General features: G+C 47.5%; 1 protein-coding gene across 8 annotated transcripts in view; it reads left to right on the top strand.

Annotated features, from left to right (window-relative positions):
• Positions 1-19,393, top strand: part of Ptprn2 (protein tyrosine phosphatase receptor type N2) — an 875,713-nt gene that overhangs the window by 353,390 nt on the left and 502,930 nt on the right. For all 8 annotated transcript variants that reach the window (XM_078040940.1, XM_078040938.1, XM_078040939.1 and 5 more), the window contains one exon: positions 10,868-10,954. In XM_078040940.1, coding sequence (XP_077897066.1) covers positions 10,868-10,954 — 87 coding nt within the window. The remainder of the gene's footprint in view (positions 1-10,867; positions 10,955-19,393) is intronic.

Below are 19,393 nucleotides of genomic sequence, written 5' to 3'. Positions count from 1 at the left end.
GGACAGGGTGGGCTCTAGACCCTACCCAATTGACTGCCCAGGGTGGCAGATGTGGACCTGCTGCCCTCCATGGAAGTTCTGGACTCTGGGGCAGGATCAGCCGCCTGTGTCCCCTTAGTCCATGGTCCACTGTAGGGACACTCTTCCTCATGTTGTCTCATCTGTGTGCCTGTCATCTGAGAGGTCAGCACCTGTGAGTGGAAGATGTCCCCTGTTGACTTGTCCTGGCCCTCAGCTGTGACGGGAGTGTTTGTGAGTGGAAGGCCTGCACTGTCAGTTTGCCCTAGGTTCTCACCCTGTTGTGTCAGCATGTATGAATGGAAGACGTCCACTATCCCCTTGTCCTAGGTCCTCAGGTTGTGGGAGTTGGCCACCCTGGACTTCAGCTACATCCATGACCAGGTAAACTGTGTCCATCTGGGGGTGTGACACCAATTCACAGTGTTCACCCTGCCCATGTAGCTTTCTGTCCACAGGTCACTTGGTCCATTGAAAACCATTCTCTGCAGAGTCTCCTTCTAGAAAGAATTCATCAGCCCCAAATAAGTGGCCCAGATCTTCAGCTAACACAGTAGTGGCTCTAAGCTGGATTCATTTCTGAATCCAGTGGCTGTTAGGACCACTTGGGTCTGGTCCCTAGACGTGGGGTTCTATCCAAAGCTCCTCAGTGGGTAGGGGACACCTGAGTCCCACAGCCCTAGTGTGCTCCCCACCATAACTACCCACGGCTGTTCAAACTAGGGTTTACCCCCCACGCCCTCTCAGAGTCGTCAGGCCTCGCTCGGGTTACTGATGACCCAGTGTCACTCCTGCTTTTCTCTCTCTGGACAGTCTGATGGTCCAACCTTCCTTCCCGTTTTGATGTAGTTCACATATGAGGCAACTACCAAAAGCTCACGTGTGAGACAATGCAAGAATGTTTAGAGGTAAAACAACTAAATTCTGAAAGTTAGACGTGGTCAGTGGATTAATCCACTGATATGAAGCTGGGTGATAAAACTGTGAGCATATTCAGTAGGACTGGAGGAAGTAGGTAACCGAGGGCTTGTCTTTGGGATTTATATATTTGGTTTGTTTGTGTTTTTTGTGAGAATCTCTCTGTCTACTCCCTTATTTACTTGACTGAGGTAAGGGCATGCTTTATTCCCACCATGCCCTGGCCCTATGATGTTCCACCTCACCTTGGGCCCACAGCTATGGAATTGGCTGAAAAAGGACAGAACCTCTGAAACCATGAGCCAAAAATGACTTTTCCTCTTGTACGTTGTTCTTGTCAGATCTTTTGGTTGCAGTGACACAAAGCTGACTAAAACTGAAATTGATATCAAGAAGTAGGGTTCACACCATGTGGTTCAGAATCATTTGCTGCTGATTTGGGGGAGGAATTTTTAAAACTTGAGACATGCAGGCTGAAAAAGGTTTAGGACATTGTCAGCAAAGTTTAATGAGAGATTCTGGTGGAGCTCAGAAGACCAGAATGCCAATAGGACTGTGGACAGTAAAGACTGGGCTCCTGAGGTTTCAGAGGAGAAGGAGGACTTATTGGAAATTGGACTACAGGCCATTCATGTTACATTCTGGCAAAGAAGTTGTCTACATTTTGCCTATATCCTGAGACTTTCTGTGAAACTGAATTTAAGGGTGATGGACTAATTAATCTGGCAGAGAAAATTTCAAGACAGCACAGAATTTAGGTGGTAGTATGTATATTTTTTTAAAAAAATGTTTTTAGTTATAGATGAACACAATACCTTTATTTTATTTGTTTATTTTTAATGAGAAACTGAGGATAGAACCCAGTGCCTCACACATGCCTGGCAAACACTGTACTAATGAGCCCAACCATAGCCCCTGGTGGCATGGATATTGCTGGTGACTTTTGGCCAAGTTTACTGTGATAATTAAGAGTAGGAAGTGAGCCTGCCATCTCGGACAGAGGCCTGCTGGAGGTGTGGCACACCACACCCTTGTGGAGAGGCACACCATGCTGATAGGGAGAGGCGCACTGTGGTTCCCTGTTCACCAAAGTGTAGCTCCATAGCCCAACATCAAGGTGTCTATACTTTTCTGCAGCTGCCAGCAAAGTGGGACATTGCCAACAAAGTGGGACATCACCACTTCTAAATAGGGACAGCAACCAGGACCTGGTTTAGCCTTACCAAGGTCCCTCTAGGCCTGGCTGCTCCAGAGGTCTCTACCAGGGGGCTGACAGTCATCTTGTTGCAGAGGTAACAGGGAGACTTGCATGGGGTTGTCCTGCTAACAGCCAACTCCTTCTGATTACCCTTACACTAGTCATATAATCTAATACCTTTATATTCTTACAGTCTTCCTCATAAACATCACAGCCTACCCCTCTACCATTAGGAACTGTAAACTGTAGTACAAACCTACTGACCATATGGTAGAAGATAACCAGACTCATCATTTCTGTTTATAGTGACATATCTGTAACTGTCAAAATAGAACCTAATTGATTTATGGTTGCATATTCGTTATGTTGGGTGCTGTAATATTGATGTCCCCCTTAAAGGTGAGGTATTGGTAACCTGAAGGGACACTCTAAGATAATAGGGTAGAAGGTGCAATACTTCAGATCTACACTGCAATAGAGGAAGACAATTGACATCATGAAAAAAAAAAAGGAGGAAAGTGCCCCAGTCAAACCAAGGTACTACAACAATAGAATCCATAGATAGTGCAGTGAGTGAAATGTCAGAGAGGAGTTCAGAATGTACATAATTAAAATGATCTGGGAATTAAGGAATGACCTAAGTGAGCAAATACAGGCAAAAAAAATCTATCACTCCAACAAAGAGATAAGAGAGCAAATAGAGGTAGCGAGAGATTATTCAAGAAAGAGATGGAGATTCTGAAAAAACAAACAAATCCTTGAAATGAAAGAAACAATAAACCAAATAAAAAACTCAATAGAAAGCATCACCAACAACAGATTAAATCCCTTGGAAGACAGAACCTCAGAAAATGAAGACAAAATGTACAATCTTGAAAATAAGATTTGAAATAAGTTGACCACACAGTGAGGTTGGTAAGAAACTTTGAACAGAACATCCAAGAATTATGGGATACCACTGAAAGACCAAATCTAAGATTTATCAGGATAGAGGAAGACTCAGAAACTCAAACCAAAGGAATGCACAATCTCTTCAGTGAAATAATATCGGAAAATATTATTTTTAATATTGAGAACAAGCATGAAGAATGAATTGGAAAATAAAATACAAGAGGCCTATAGGACACCAAATGTACAAAATAACAAAAGATCTACACCAAGGCACATTATAATGAAAATGCCTAGCATGCAGAATAAGGATAGAATTTTAAAGGCTGCAAGAGAAAGAAATCAGATTACATTTAGGGGAAGACCAGTTCATATTTCAGCAGATTTTTCAACCTAGATCCTCAAAGCCAGGAGATCCTGGAACAGCATACACCAGGCTCTAAAAGAAAGTGGATGCCAATGAAGAATCTTATACCCAGCAAAATTAAGCTTCAGATTTGATGATGAAATAAAAACCTTCCATGATAAACAAAAGTTGAATGAATTTACAGCAAAAAAGTCTACACTACAGAATATTCTTGGCAAAATATTACACAAGGAGGAAATGAAAACAACAATGAAAATCTGCAAAGGGAGGAACTAGATTAGAGGAGAAGCCAATCAAAGGAGAAATCAAGTCCAGTTAAATACCAAAAATAAACAAAAATATCTAGAATACAAACCATGTCTCAATAATAATAATCCTGAATGTTAATGGACTAAACATACCAATCAAAATACAGAGACTGGAAGGTTAGATTTGTTAAAAAAGACCCAACAGTATGCTGCCTTCAAGAGGTTCATCTGATAGGAAAAGACATCCACAGACGGAAGGTGAAAGGTTGGGAAAAATCATACCACTCACATGGACTGCAGAAGCCAACAGGGGTCTCCATCCTCATATCAAATAAAGTAGACTTCAAGCCAAGGTTAATCAAAAGAGATAAATAAGGACATCTCATACTCCTTAAGGGAGCATACATCAACAAGACATAAAATTATAAATATATTTGCCCCAAACAATGGAGCATCTGTATTCATCAAACTCTTCTCAAGTTCAAGAATCAAATAGACCACAGCACAATAATTCTGAATGACTTTAACACACCTCTTTAAATAGAGATTTTGTTTGGATAGATCTTCCAAACAAAAGCTAAACAAAAAAACTATAGGACTCAATAATACAATCAATAACTTAGCCTTAACTGACATATAAAGAATATTTCATCCATCAATGAGTGAATACATGTTCTTCTTAGCAGCACATGGATCCTTCTCTAAAATAGACCATACGTTATGCCACAAAGCAACTCTTAGCAAATACAAAAACCTAGAGATACTACCCTGCATTCTCTCAGATCATATGGAATGAAATTAGAAATCAATGATAAAATAAAAAACAAAAGCTACTCCAACACCTGGAAACTAAATAATGTGCTCCTGAATGAACAATGGGTTGCAAAAGACAGCAAGGAGGAGATTAAAAATATCCTTAGAGGTAAATGAGAACATTGATACAACATATCGAAATCTCTGGGACACTAAGAAATTAAAGGGATATGGATAGGAAAAGAAGGCATTACTAAGAGGAAAGTTCATTGCATGGAGTTCATTCCTTAAAAGAAGAAAAAGTTAATAAATGACCTAATATTACATCTCAAAGCCCTAGAAAAAGAAGAACAAATCAACAAAAAATCAGAAGACAGGAAATAATTAAAATCAGAGCTCAAGTCAATGATACTGAAACAAAAGAAACAACTGAAAAAATTGACAAAACAAAAAGTTGGTTCTTTGAAAAAATAAATAAAATTGACAAACCCTTAGCCATGCTAATGAAGAGAAAGAGAGAGAAAACTCAAATTACATCCATGATGAAAAAGGAAATAAGATGGATACTACAGAAATACAGAAGATAATTAGAAAATATTATGAAAACTTCTACTCCAATAAAATAGAAAATATTGAAGGCATCAACAAATATCTAGAATCATATGAGTTGCCAAACTGAATCAGGATGATATACACAATTTAAACAGATCCATTTCAAGCAATAAAATAGAAGACACATCAGAAGCCTACCAACCAAGAGAAGCCCAGGACCAGATGGACACACAGCTGAGTTCTACAAGACCTTTAATGAAGAACTAATACTTATATTCCTCAAATTATTACATGAAACAGAAGAAGTGGGAGCACTTCCAAACTCATCTGTGAGGCCAATATCACCCTGATTCCAAACCAGGCAAAGACACATCAAAGAAAGAAAACTCCAGACCAATATCTCTAAAGAACATAGATACAAATATTCCCAATAAAATTCTGGCAAATCGGGGCTGGGGTTGTGGCTCAGCAGTAGAGTGCTTGCCTAGCACGTGTGAGGCCCTGAGTTTGATCCTCAGCACCACATAAAAATAAATAAATAAAATAAAGATATTGTGTCCAACTACAACTAAAAAATAAAATATTAAAAAAATATTGTGGCAAATCAAATACAAAAATACATCAAAAAGATAGTGCACCACGATCAAGTGGGGTTCATCGCAGGGATGCAAGGTCGATTCAACATATGGAAGTCAATAAATGCAATTTATCACATCAGTAGACTTAAAGATAATAATTATGTGATTATCTCAATAGATGCAGAAAAAGCATTTGACAAAATACCCCTTCATGTTCAAAACACTAGAAAAACTAGGGATTTCAAGAACCTACCTCAACATTGTAAAAGCTATCTATGCTAAGCCCCAGGCCAACATAATTCTAAATGTGTTGGGCGAATATGAAGGCATTCCCTCTAAAAACTGTAACAAGGCAGGGATGCCTTCTTTCACCACTTCTATTTAACATAGTTTTTGAAATCCTGGCCAGAGCAATTAGACAGATGAAAGAAATTAAATGGATATGGATAGGAAAAGAAGAACTCAAACTATTACTGTTTGCTGTACCTAGAAGATCCAAAAAACTCCACCAGACAACTTCTAGAACTAATAAATGAATTCAGCAAAGTAGCAGAATATGAAATAAACACACATAAATCTAAGGCATTTCTGTACATCAGTAACAAATCCTCTGAAAGAGAAACTAGGAAAACTCTCCCATTTACAATAGTCTCAAAAAAAATAAAAATAAAATATTTGGAAATAAACTTAACAGAAGATGTTAAATATCTCTACAATGAAAACTGCAGAACACGAAAGAAAGAAGACCTTAGAAGATGGAAAGATCTCCTTTGCTCTTGGATAGGCAGAATTAATATTGTCAGAATGACCACACTACCAAAGACACTATACAGATTTAATACAATCCCAATCAAAACCCCAATGACATTCCTCATAGAAATAGAAAAAGCAATCATGAAGTTCATCTGGAAAAAATAAGAGACCCAGAATAGCCAAAGTAATCCTTAGTAAGAAGAGTAAAACAGGTAGCATCAGTATACCAGACCTTAAAGTGTACTATAGAGCACTAATAACAAAAACAGCATGGTATTGGCACCAAAATAGACCTGTAGACCAATGGTACAGAATAGAGGACATAGAGACAAGCCCACATAATTATAGTTATCTCATATTAGACAAAGGCACCAAAAACATATATTGGAGAATAGATAGCCTCTTTAACAAATGGTGCTGGGAAAATTGGAAATCCATATGCAACAAAATGAAGTTAAACCCCCATCTCTCACCATGCACAAAACTCAATTCAAAGTGGATCAAGGATCTAGGAATTAAACCAGAGACCCTGTGCCTAATAGAAGAAAAAATAGGCCCAAATCTTTATCATGTTGGATTAGGCCCCGACTTCCTTAAGAAGACTCCTATAGCACAAAAAATAAAATCAAGAATCAGTAAATGGGATGGATTCAAACTAAAAAGAAAATGAAACAATCAGGTGAAAAGAGAGCCTACATCTTGGGAGCAAATTTTTACCACATGCACATCAGATAGAGCACTAATATTCAGGATATATAAAGAACTCAAAAATCTTAACAGCAAAAACAAAAACAAATAGCCCAGTCAATAAATGGGCCAAGGAACTGAACCGACACTTCTCAGAAGAGGATATACAATCAATCAACAAATATATGAAAAAATGTCCAGCATCTCTAGCAATTGGAGAAACGCAAATCAAAAGAGATACTCTAAGATTTCGTCTCACTCCAGTCAGAATGGCAGCTATTATGAATACAAATAACAGTAAGTGTTGACGAGGATGTGTGATACATTGATGGTGGGACTGTAAATTGGTGCAGCCAATATGCAAAGCAATATAGAGATTCCTTGGAAAACTTGGAATGGAACCACCATTTGACCCAGCCATCCCATTCCTCAGTTTATACTCAAGGTGCTTAAAAACAGCATACTATGGTTAACACAGCCACATTGATGTTTATAGCAGCACAATTCACAATAGCAAAATTGTGGAACCAACCTAGATGCCCTCCAGTAGATGAGTGGATAAAGAAATTGTGGTATATATATATACATAATGGAATATTACTTACTCAGCATTAAAAGAGAATAAAATCATGGCATTTGCAGGTAAATACTGGAGAATATTATGGTAAGTGAAATAAAGTAATCCCCCAAACGTCTGACATGAGGATGCTGATACATCATGAGGATGGAGGGAGGAGCATGGGAGGAAAGGAGGGACTTTAGGTAGGGCGAAGGCCATGGAGGTGAAGGGAGGGGGATGGGGGTAGGAAAGTGGTGGAACGAGCTGGACATCATGGCCCTAATCACATGTGCGAAGACCCGAAAGGTGTGACTTTGTGTACACTGAAACGTGAACAATTGTGCTCCATTTGTGTAGTATGAATTGTAATGCATTCTGCTGACATATATAACAAATTAGAATAAAAAATTACGTTTTTTAAAAAAGAGTGGTAAGTGGAAAGATTTGAGAAACGTGTAGTTTGGCCATGTGACAATAAAACTCCAGTTTAGGCATCGTGGCTACTAAACATACCATATCCACTGTGGGAATGCTAAGCACTTCACCCGGAAACCCCGGGGAAGATGGGGGAGCGCAGGTCAGGAGTTGGCAAGACCAACCCACTTCAGGTCAAGGGTGTAAAATTAAAATGCCTTTGAGAAGAGACACGGAGTGATCCTTGCCTGTGCAGTGGGGGTCTAGGAAGTCCTTTTGTTGTGCTCAGCCACCTGGACCCCCAGAAGCTGCTGCAGCTGTGTCCTTGAAGGTGTGGCTACTGTTGAGCTGGTGTGGCAGAGTTTGGCTCCTCCACGTGGTGATGGATCTGCAGGAATGCAGGACGCTGGAGGTAGGGGACTGCAGAGGCTTCCACCAAAGGATGACCTGGAAGGACAGGCCAGTGCCTCAGGGTTTGAGTCCCCACAGGCACCCCCACCCCTGGCCCAAGGGTGATGTGTGCAGATGTGAGAAGGAGCTGAAGTTGCAGGGAGACGCCCAAGATGAAGAGGTGCCATACCGTGGGATGTCGGCATTGAGTGAGCACAGACAAACTACGCGAAGCACGTGCCGCGACGGAGAGGCGCAGGGTGGAGCTGCACAAGTGTGGAGAGGACATCGGGCCCTCGTGGTCCGTGTGCTGGACACGGAGTCGCAGGACTCGTTTGCCCAGCGGGACTTCTGTCTGGCTTGGTCCCACCCCTTCTCTCTGTGACCGGGCTTCTCCCTGGTGGAATGGCAGGTTCACTCTGTGCCTTTATGTGTTGGATCTATGTGACTTGCTTTTGATCTTGCCTCTCAGATAGGAGTTTGCCTAGAGGCTCAGGAGACTTTGGACGTGGACCTTTGGGCCATGCTGGGACTGTTAAGACTGTGGGGACTCAGAAATGGCCTGAATGTGTTTGCATTGTGAGATGGGCTTGCGCTTTTGGGAGTCAGGGGCAAGATGTTATGGTTTAGGTATGAGGTGTCCCCCCAGAACTCACGTGTGAGACGATACAAGAATGTTCCGAGCAGAAGTGCCTGAATCGGTGGGTTAACTGGGTGGGGGCTGCAGGCAGGTGGGGTGTGAGTGGAGGAGGTGGGTCTCTGCTTCCTGGCTCTCATGTTCTGAGCTGCTGTCCTCCCTGCCCTGCTGTCCTGCCTCACCGCTCTGTCCCCCAGCATGGAGCTGGCCATCTGTGAACTGAGACTTCTGTGAGCCCAAACAAATGTTTCCTCTTCTAAAATCGTTCTCGTCAGGTCTTTTTGCCAGGGATGAAAAGCTGACTTCAGGCCCTTGGGGTCCAGGCTGGGCTCACTTCCTGCCTTGCTGGCCGCTCTCTTCTCTCTCTGATAGGGGTGACCTCTCACCCTCTGGCCCTAAGAGTTGGAAGGACCTGACTCTGTCGCCTGTGGCTGTCACACTCTGTCATGACCAGCTCCTGATGAGCATCTGCTCGTGGGCCCGCTGGGGGGACCTCCACCCTCCTCTGCCTCCCGTGGCCTTCTCTGACCAGCCAGTCTTGCCAGGGTGCCTCAGCGTCTCCCCCACACCCAGTGTTCGCCAGTTGTCACCCCTGGGTGGCTGTGATGGCCTGTGTGGCCCCTGCACCTGGGACCCTCCCGAGTTTGGGAGAAGTCCCAGTGACACCCAGCTCTGTACCTGCTGTTCCAGCTGCCTGACGGCTGGCAGACATGGCCTCCTTGAAGGGTCCTCCTCTGAGCCTTCTCAGTGGCGCTCTGCCCGCCCCTCCAGGCTCCGCCCACAGGACTGCTGCCAGTTGACACCCGTGTGGGTTTGCTCCAGACGCGGAGTGCCACAGCAACACGCACAGCTCTGAACCTGGAAGTCCAGGGCACCGGGGGTGCAGGGACACGATGTCCCAGGCTGTGCTCTGGCCCTGTGACTTGCCCTGGTGGTGGCTCTTGCATGGTTTTACCCGTGTGTCCTCACGTGGCCTTTGCTGCTGCACTGCCCTGTGTCCATTTCCCACTTTCTACAAGGCACCAGTGTTGGACTAGGGCCTGTGCTCAGCGTCCTCTTCACTTACTAAATCTGTGGCCACCTGTTTCCTGATGAGGCCCAGTGTCTGGCCTAGGACTTCACAGAAGGATGACACCTGGAGGTGCAGCCCACAACCACAAGCAGCTTCTTCCTTTGTTAATGTCTTTGCCTCCTGCGTCTCCCATGGGGAGCCCTGAAGTTGAGAGCTGGGTTCCTCCCGGACACTGAGTGGGGGGAGTGAGCGAGCAGAAACCTTGCTGCTGTGGCAGTGTGCATTGAGACTCCCTCACAGCAGCACGCACAGGGGCCCAGGCAGTGGGGACGAGGGACCCTGAGTCCTGGCGTCAGGATTTGTACCGGGAGCATGGAGTTGCAGGTACCTGTTACCTGCCACCTTTTCACCAGGCAGCTCTCCCTGTGGCCTTGCTGGGCTGTGTGCAGCCGCAGCATCCTGGGTCGTCCCTGCCCTGTAATGGGGTGCAGCTTGTGGCACGTCCCTCTTGTCCCCTCTTTGTGTGTACACAGTGGTGTTTAAATACCCTTCACTGGGATTGTCATCCACCTCAACAGTGGATCAATGTAAACAGCTGCTTGCTTTGAGCACTTCATGCCCATCCCACCTCTGGTTTTCGCACCTCCTCCCTCCTCTGCCTCCCTGCCTGCCTCTCTATCAAGTTTTTATTGAAGGCTGAGATGAGCCAGAGGTGGCATCACGGACCCGTTAGGCTTCCTGGCAATTCCATCTGCACCTCACTGTCTGTCTCAGTGCTGGAAAATTCAGGTGGCTCCTCATGACTGGCACATCCGGGAACAGCCAGCCGAGGCAGCTCCCTGGGGTCCCGGGCTTCCCGTCACCCTTGCTAACGATGCCCCCTCTCCCTCCACAGCCCCCTGAACCTGGAGAAGGGGAAGCAGCTGATGGGGGATGTCGCCCACCTCCTGAAGGTGCCGCCCAGCATCTTTGAAGATATCGAGTAAGTACGTGAGGCTGGACCTGTTGGCTTAGCCTGAGCTCACCTGAGTTCAGCCTCAGAAGTGGGGCTATGAGGGAAAGAGCTGTGTGTCTGGGGTTCTTGACAAAAGTTCAGCAGCTTTGGTAAGTTTTCCAAGTGCAGCTGAATCCTGTGCTGGACGATGAGAATCCTAACCCTGAGAGCAGCGTGGCCAAGGCCAGTGCCTGCTTCGTGCGCCTGCCTCCCTGGGTCCGCAGCATCCTGCCTGCTCCCCTGCACACAGGGGCCCTGGCAAGGCCTACACCCATGGACCTTGCCTACAGGCACTGAGCAACTGGAGGGCCCTGTCAACCTCTGGAAGCTTCCCCAGGGGAGGCCTTGGACTTGAGGCACCGAGGTGCCTTCTCCTGGGGGAAAGAGCAGGTGCCCAGGAAGCAGGAGTGTGGCAGTTCCTGTCCTGGGCTGTAGTATGTAGGTGCTGGAGAGGGGGTATGCATGAGAGACACCTGGACACAGGCTGGAACTATGCAGGCTGGGTGCTTGTGCAGAGTCCACCCCATGACTGGGAGGAGGATGGGAGGGGGCCTTGCAAAGAGAGGTCAGGACCCATCGAGTGGAGGTAAGAACTGAAATGAAGGCTTGCCAGTACTCGTGTGTGTGTGTGTGTGTGTGTGTGTGTGTGTGTGTGTGTCTGTGTGTGTGTGAGTGAGTGTGTGGTGCAGATGTGTCCCCCTGTATGGTCTGAAGACTCCAGGAGCCTGCAGAGGGCCATGGACATACAGGCCAGGCATGAGATGGAGTGGAGAACACAGGATTCACCTGGGTGAGGACCAGGTGATCGGCCAGGGATCCCTGGTCCCAGACGTGTGGGTGCCCGGTTCCTGTGTGTCAGGGTCTCTGAGGTGCATCTGCTCCCACTGTTGTCTCCTTATCCCCTGCAGGTGATAGTTCCCTGGGGACCACAGAGTGGACACAGTGTGCTAAAATGGCCTGCTAAACCCTGGGGGCTGACTGCCCCTGATTGCCCTCAGCCTTCCCCCTTACTCAGATGCCCTGGGTGGGCCTGGGCTCCAGTCCGCAGAGGGCAGCTGTTGCTGGTGGACGAGCAGGAGCCTGGGTGGGTGAGTGCCTGTTGCTCAGTGGCCTTGTTGCTGAAGGTGAGCATGGGCAGGAGGAAAGGCCGTCTACAGGGGCCTCGGGTGGACAGCACTCCCGGCAGAGGTGATGTGGCTGATGCTTCCGAAGCTCAGGGGAAGAAATGGCTCCTGGGACTCTAGAACAGAGTCACCCAGGCCCACAGAGGCCTGTTCACTGTGTGCTCCTCATTTGTCTTCAGTGAGGCCCTTCTGGGGCAGCTGTGCAGCCACAGGGAGTGGCGGCCATGTGCCCAGGGGCTTCTGTGGTCTGGCAGAGTTTGTTGCTCTCTGTGGTCAGTCAATAACTTGCATCGTCATGGAAGGAGGCTGGGTGGAGGCCACCTTGCCGGTTGGACACTGCTCCTGAAACAGTGCTGGTTTGTGAGGTGGACCCTGGGAGCACTGTATTCTCAGGGTTCAGTGGGAGGTAGTGTGGCTGGCCACCACAGGAGCAGCTTGGAGGAGATTCTCTGTGTAGCCCACCTGGTCCCACCAACCTTAGAAGTGACAAGTGGCAGGTTGGGAGGCCGTGCTCGGGGAAGGAGGTGAGTTGGGCTGCAGAGCTGACGTGCTTCTGCTGCTCATGGTCTGAGTGTCAGCACACTGCGCCTCTGGATCCTCCCACGGAGAGCCCTGGCATCAGCTCGGGTTCTGGGTACAGCTACCTGCCTCTCTGGGGAGCGAGGAGTGGCTGAGCCTGCCTGCTGAGCCCCTGCTGCGTCCACTTGCAGGCCTCCTCCCTGCTCAGTGCAGGGCCCCTCTTCCCCAGAAGTGAGCCTGGGTACCACCCTGCCCAGGACCTGGCCAGCATCCTCCCTGCAGCCTTTGCTCGCTTCCCTGGCTCCTCACGGTCCTCATCTTGGTCCTTGCTGGTCCGAAGCCTCCTCCCCAGTCCCCAGTTCTGGCCTGGTGGAGCCATGCCTCCCTGGGTCTTGTTGTGGGTCTTGTGTATGTAGTAGCTTTGCCCTTTGGAACATCGAGCCTTACCTGAACGTCCTGAGCATCCCCTGGGCCCAGTAGTGATGGATGCTCTGAGGAGGGGTCCAGGCCTGGGCTGTGCCTCAAGGGCATCTCGGAGGAAGAGCCAGCAGCAGCCTGGGTGCCCAGTGCTGCGTGTAAGAGCACAGCCTAGAACTGCCCATTGTTTCAGTCACGGGAAGGGGCACGTGAGCTGGCACGTGCAGGCATGGTCTGCATTTTTACAGAAGTAGTAGTTATGCTTAATATGTTTTGTTAATGGTTATGTAGCTGTCAAATAAATCCCACTATTTCTTATTACATCATTAGAGACCATTAAAACGGCATTAGCTTGCTGCTGAAGTTGTGCTAGCAGACACAACGGCCACGGTTAGGATCTTATAATCTAATCTTGGCTGTCCCAGGCAGGGCTGACAGATGCGGGGGCTGCTTCCCGCAGGACCCCAGCCAGGTGGGCAGTACTGGGGTGAGCAACACAGAAGGAGAGCATGCTGAGAGTCCTGGAGTGGCGGGGGGGGGTGCCTCGGGTCAGTTCTCTGGATGAGCCCTGCAGTGCATGAGGCGTGGGGTCAGCTGGGGCATCCGCAGAGGACAGGCGTATTCTGTGATCAGCCCTCACGGCTCTGGGCGTGCACACGGCAGCCTTGTTTCTCATCTGTGGGATTCACTGGCTTGATGAGTGCAGTGCTCTCGTTCTTCACAATGGTCACTGGAGACACAGCTGCAGAAATTCTCCACCCAGACCCTTCTCACCAGGGTCTCCTACTGCACAGCCTGGGGACATGCCTGCACCCAGCCCATTTCCTCTCCTCAGACCACCCTCCATGTGGGAGATTATCCCTGCGGGTTACAGGCTTCTTCCCAGAGAAGAACAGTGTTATTTGCCTTGTCTCTGTGCATTGGCAGATCTGGGGAGATGTTACACAGGAAGCAGGGGTAGGGGAGGGGAAAATGACCTCGCCCCCTGGGTTGATGCATCCTGCTGTCTCTGTGGACAACATTGATTACAGAGCCCCGCATCACCTGATCTGTGTGACTGGCGGTGTGGACCAACAATGGCGGGGCCTGTGCTTGGGGCAGATGCATAGTGCTCAAAGTCCAGTGCCCCCAGCAGTGAGTGGGACACCTGCAGGAGGGTCTTGGTAAGTGGGGTTGCGTTTGCAACATGGTGCACTGCTATTGTACACCCAGGCTTCTGGTGACACCGCTGCCGCCGCAGCTGGGCTCAGGATTTGCCTGGAGGGTCATGGAGCAAGGTGGAGCAGGGTACCTGGTTGTGGAAAGCTTCCCAGAGCAAGTGTGGGTCTCTCCACAGCCCCCCTCTGGATCCTGCTAAGCTGCAAAGGGGTGGCCTGGGGGCCAGAGACAGGAAACCAAGAGTGTCAAGGCACTGCGGCAGGACGTTGGAACCGCCCAGTCCTGTCTTTAGACTGAAGATGAGGTAGCAGGGAAGAGGTGTCATTAGGATACGAGGTGATTCTTCTGGAGGAAGAGGCGAAGCCCATGCTCTGCTTGGTGGCACAGGCTGGCGCTCCCACTCCGAGTGTGAAAGGAAACTGCACCTGGGAGGAGAGGGTAGCTCACCTTCCTAAGAGTCCTTGGTTTCCCTGGTGGCTCAGTTCTGAGTTTGCTGCTCAGTTCTGAGTTTGCTGCTACCTATCGTCCACACCAAGGAGCCCAGGCATAGCCCTGTGTACAGCCAGCCTGGAGTCTGCTCCCAGGAGCGCTCTGTGTGCCACGTGGAGGTGGGCAGTGCATGGCAACTTGTGCCTTTCACTGGTGTCTCACTGCTGTGAGGAGGAAGCACTCTTCCCAAAGCAGCCCCGTCGGCTCTTCTTTCCAGGAGCCGCTCTGTGAGATCCTGCGGGTGATTGGGGAACGGTGCACAACTGCAGAGTTCAGGAATTACGTTCCTGTGAGACTGTGGTTCCTGGTAATGATGCTTTACTGGCAAGATTTGGATCTCCATCCTTCCCAGTCAGCAGTAGGCTCCTTGGGAGCAGGAACTAGTCAGTTCAGCAACCCGGTGCCCAGAGCAAGGTGTCTCCTAGTGTCCCGGTTTGCTGAGGAGGAATGAGTGAATGTTACCGGATGGATGGAGTCTGGCTCAGAGGCACCTGGGTTCGAGTCTGCTTTTCTTGACTTGTTATAAGACCTTGGGCAGATTGCTCAAGCTCCAGCAGGCTCAGCTGCCCACCTGAAGGGGAGACACCACGTGGGCATCAGCACTCGGTCGCACACAGCTTGTGTGTGTAATGCACCATTCAGAAATGAGGTGCTGCTTAGGCTGGGAGACAGGAGGGCCCATGAGGAGGTTAGGCTGTGTGAAGTATAGCTGAACACTGGGCAAGGTGTGCTTGTCTCATGACTTCCCTGTCAGACTGCATGCTGCTGCTCAGCTTTCATTCATTCTCAGCCAAACAAAGTGAAAATCAGTCTTCTGTTCTGCAGACATCTCTGTTGAGTAGAGACGCTGCAGGAGTGCTGTGTCCAGCAAGGCTTTGGAGCAGGAGGCCAGCTTGTGATCCAGGACTGGGCTCCAGTGGGAAGGCCCAGGGGACTGGCATTGGCCCTAGGGAATGGAGTTGGTCCTGCATGCAGACAGGTGGCAGGAGGGGAGAGCACAGCTGCACCGGCTGGATGCTGGCTCCCAGAGGTTGCTGTGCACATATGGGGTGCCAATGGAGTATGGATGAGGCCAGGCAAGTGTCTTCAGGAATAGAGCAGCCCACGGTCCAGAGTGAGTGCAGCATTCAGATGACCCCATGGTCTGCGCAGCTGGGCACCCCATGTCCAGTGTGAGGAGGGGTGGCTCAGTTCTGAGTTTGCTGCTCAGTTCTGAGTTTGCTGCTACCTATCGTCCATCCATCCATCCATCCATCCATCCATCCATCCATCCATCCATCCATCCATCTATCCTCCCACCCACCCATCCAGAGCTGAGAGGCCATCAGGCTAAATATCAAAGTTTCAAGAAAAAGCTTCAGTCCTGATTTTTAGGCAAAACCTTCTATTTCTAAATGTCATTAACCAGCCATTTATTTATTTGTTTAATTCATTAGTATGTAAGCACTGTGACACCCAAACTGTGCAGTAGAAAATGCAGCACAATGGCGCTCGGCCCTTCGGGAGCACAGGGCTTCTGCTGTCTGTAGCTAACACAGTCCATGGCTGTGCCGATGGAACAGCGCTCCCTGGGGTTTCGCCTCCCCCGTCAGTTGTAACAGAACAGATTGTGTGAGGGTCAAAACCAACAGATTCTTTCAAAGCTAAAGGGAAAGCATAAACCATGAACAATCTATTTCCCCCAAAACATTGCATGAGAAGAGTGCAAGTCCTAAGCACAGACAGGAATTCCTGAACTGCACATCTTGCTGGCGACTGCAGCGAGGCACCTGCACAGCCCTGAGGATGGTGACACATTGTCCATCACTGTGTCTGGTAAAGGCTGGGGCACATTAAACTGCTTTGCAATATCTTAGCGGGTCTTTGTTTCCTCACATATTCCATTAGGAATTGATTCTCTCAGCCTCTCCTCCCTTGAAAGCCCTCAAACTGGAGATTTGGGGAAGCTGTTGCCTAGTATTTGGAAGCATGAATGCACAACTGTAGAAAGACGGTGATGCAGAGTGTGCCTTAGCGGTGTGTGTCTGTTTGACTTTGCCATCTGCACAGAATTCTGGAAGGCTCTGGCCCTGGCCTCTCAACGAGGCGTGCAATAATGATTCTGCCAAAGCCAGACAAGAACTCGATTTTCTCTTGGCATTTGACTATCCCAGCACCAAGCCACGGCTTCCCCAGAGCGAGGGGTGGCTGAAGAGGAGTGGTGGAAGTAATCCGGTGTCCTCAGGAACAAGCCAGACCGTGCCAGGCTGAGGAAGAACCTGCTCATCTGGTCCTCAGCCCAGAGACAAAGCTGAAGGGTTTGTTCATGTAGCTCCTCAGAAACATACGCACCATAAAGAGAAATCCTTCTGTTACTAAAGCTGTGTTCAGTCAGGTGCAGTAAGTCTAAATCATTCTGACTTCACTGTATAACCTTGAGACTACTATTAGCACTTCATATCTCTTAAGTTAATACTTAGTAAGGCATATAATGAGCAAGTCATTCATGTACAGCCAACTAGATAAGAACAGTCAATGCAGAGATTCTTATGACAGAGATAATATTTTGAGAAAACGTCTTACTGGGTTTGCATTAACATAGGCAATATGCACATACATAGCTCTGTTATCTATCTGTCCATCTACTTATCCATCCATCATCTGTTATCCATCATGCAACCATAATCCATTCATCCACTTACCCACCCTTCTATCCACCTGCCTATCTATGCATCATCCATCTATCTTTTACCCACCCATGTATCCATTCATCATTCATCCATCACTCACCATGTATTTTTTCCACCCATGCAACACCATCCATCTATTAATCCATCTGCATACTCATCCATCTGTCTACCTACTTACCCACCTACCTTACCTACCTATCGTCCATCCATCCGTCCATCCATCCATCCATCCATCTATCCACCCACCCACCCATCCACCTATCTGCCCATCTATCTACCTGCTTTATCTATTTATACTCTATCTATCTATCTATCTATCTATCATCCATTCATCCATCCATCCACATATGTTATGGGCTTCATCGAAAGTATGATATCAAACAGACTAAGTACATGTTAATCTCTCAGGCCTAGGGGTATTATACTAGCAAAAAACTTTAATCCAATTGTCTTATCAGAAGTTGATCTTATTTCTAAACAACTTTCAGAAAAGTTTATCAACTGGAAAGAGCAGCATTTACATTTATGCTCATTGTGAAGTTTCAACATTAAATGATTAACCTTAGGAATATCCATTGTTGCCAAATATGGCATGGCTGCCTTTTTTAATATTTAGTTTTTAGTTGTAGTTGGGTACAATACCTTTATTTTGTTTATTTAATTTTTATGTGGTGCTGAGGATCGAACCCAAGGCCTTGCACGTGTGAAATGAGAACTCTACCACTGAGCCACAACACCAGCCCCAAGGCTGCCTTTTATTTAATGCAAAAATGTCAAAGGAAATTTATACCTGGGCTGTATTTGTTCAAAGTGTTCCAAGTGATTACTTGGCAGTGTTTATAAGAGAAACTAGCATTATAGGTGATCTTCATTGTACACCATAAAGGTTGACTGCAGCAAAATAACCGGGGGGGGGGGGGGGGGTGACGAGCAACTTGTGTACATTGATACGGCAGGAGTGGGAGCCATTTATTGTAGGACAGGAGGGGTGTATATACATTCCACACAGCTTATCTTAATTAGCATAAACTAGATACAGCAGTCAACCAATAAGGAATCTCCACACTTAATGGCTCGCTGGCACCACCTCACAAACCATTCCCTCTGGCAAAATGCCAAGCGCTATCCAGACTTGTTTACAGACTCTAACATTTCCCCCTTTTGTTTAATTTAAATAACGACCATAGTGGTTTTTACACAAACACCATAAATAATCTGCTACAAACAGAAAGGGAGGATACAAAATGCCACAATACCAAGCCAATTGATGGCTCCATGCAAGAAGCCCTTGGAAAAATTATACCAGCAATGACCCGTTAGTAAAGATACAGTTTGTTGTCTCAGTCCAGGTAAAGCAGTGTCTCAATAGATTAACTCACAGTCCAGGTAAATCACAGTCCAGGTAAGTTCTGCAGGCAGCTAGCTTGATCCCAAGTCTTGTCCAGTTCTCAGCAACACTGGAAATTCTTCCACCCTCGTCCTCACCTACACTGGGATGAAGGCAGGAACTCCAGCAATGATGCTAAAGAAAATCCTGTAGTATTCCAGCAGGCGCTAAGAAAACAACCTCCTGAACAATTTAGCACTTTATCTCAAGGTTTTTTACATTTGAAATAAGCCTTAATGGTGCTCATTACTCATTAGCCTCCATGTGTGGGAGAACCATTGTAGTTACTGGCCTTGGAAATGATCAAACATCAGGGATGCAGCTGTCTTCTCCTGCAGCCACCCCAGCAGCCCCAGATGGCCCCAGGGAGAGTCTGGGGAGTGTTCCAGACTCAAACTGCCTCTGGGCACAGGGAGCAAGAGCCTGCGAGACTGTGCCTCCAGGTTAGGTCTGGATTTGGGCTTTCGCAGTGGTGTCCCGCTCCCTGGGCTGGGTGGGGGTGGGGGGTGGGGGGAAGAGCCAGCTGCTGCCGCTCTTTGCTGCACCAAGACCGGCTCCGTACATGTGGTAGCCACCGCACGATTCACGCACCCTCCAGTAACGAAAAGTATTCAGTAATAGCCTTTTGCTGCAACTTCTTTCCTGATAATCCTTCCTCCTCTGA

Source organism: Ictidomys tridecemlineatus, chromosome 2 (genome assembly GCF_052094955.1).
Source record: "Ictidomys tridecemlineatus isolate mIctTri1 chromosome 2, mIctTri1.hap1, whole genome shotgun sequence".
Taxonomy (NCBI): Eukaryota; Metazoa; Chordata; class Mammalia; order Rodentia; family Sciuridae; genus Ictidomys; species Ictidomys tridecemlineatus.
Note: the sequence above shows the minus strand (reverse complement) of the source record. Positions and strands in the feature narration are given on the sequence as shown.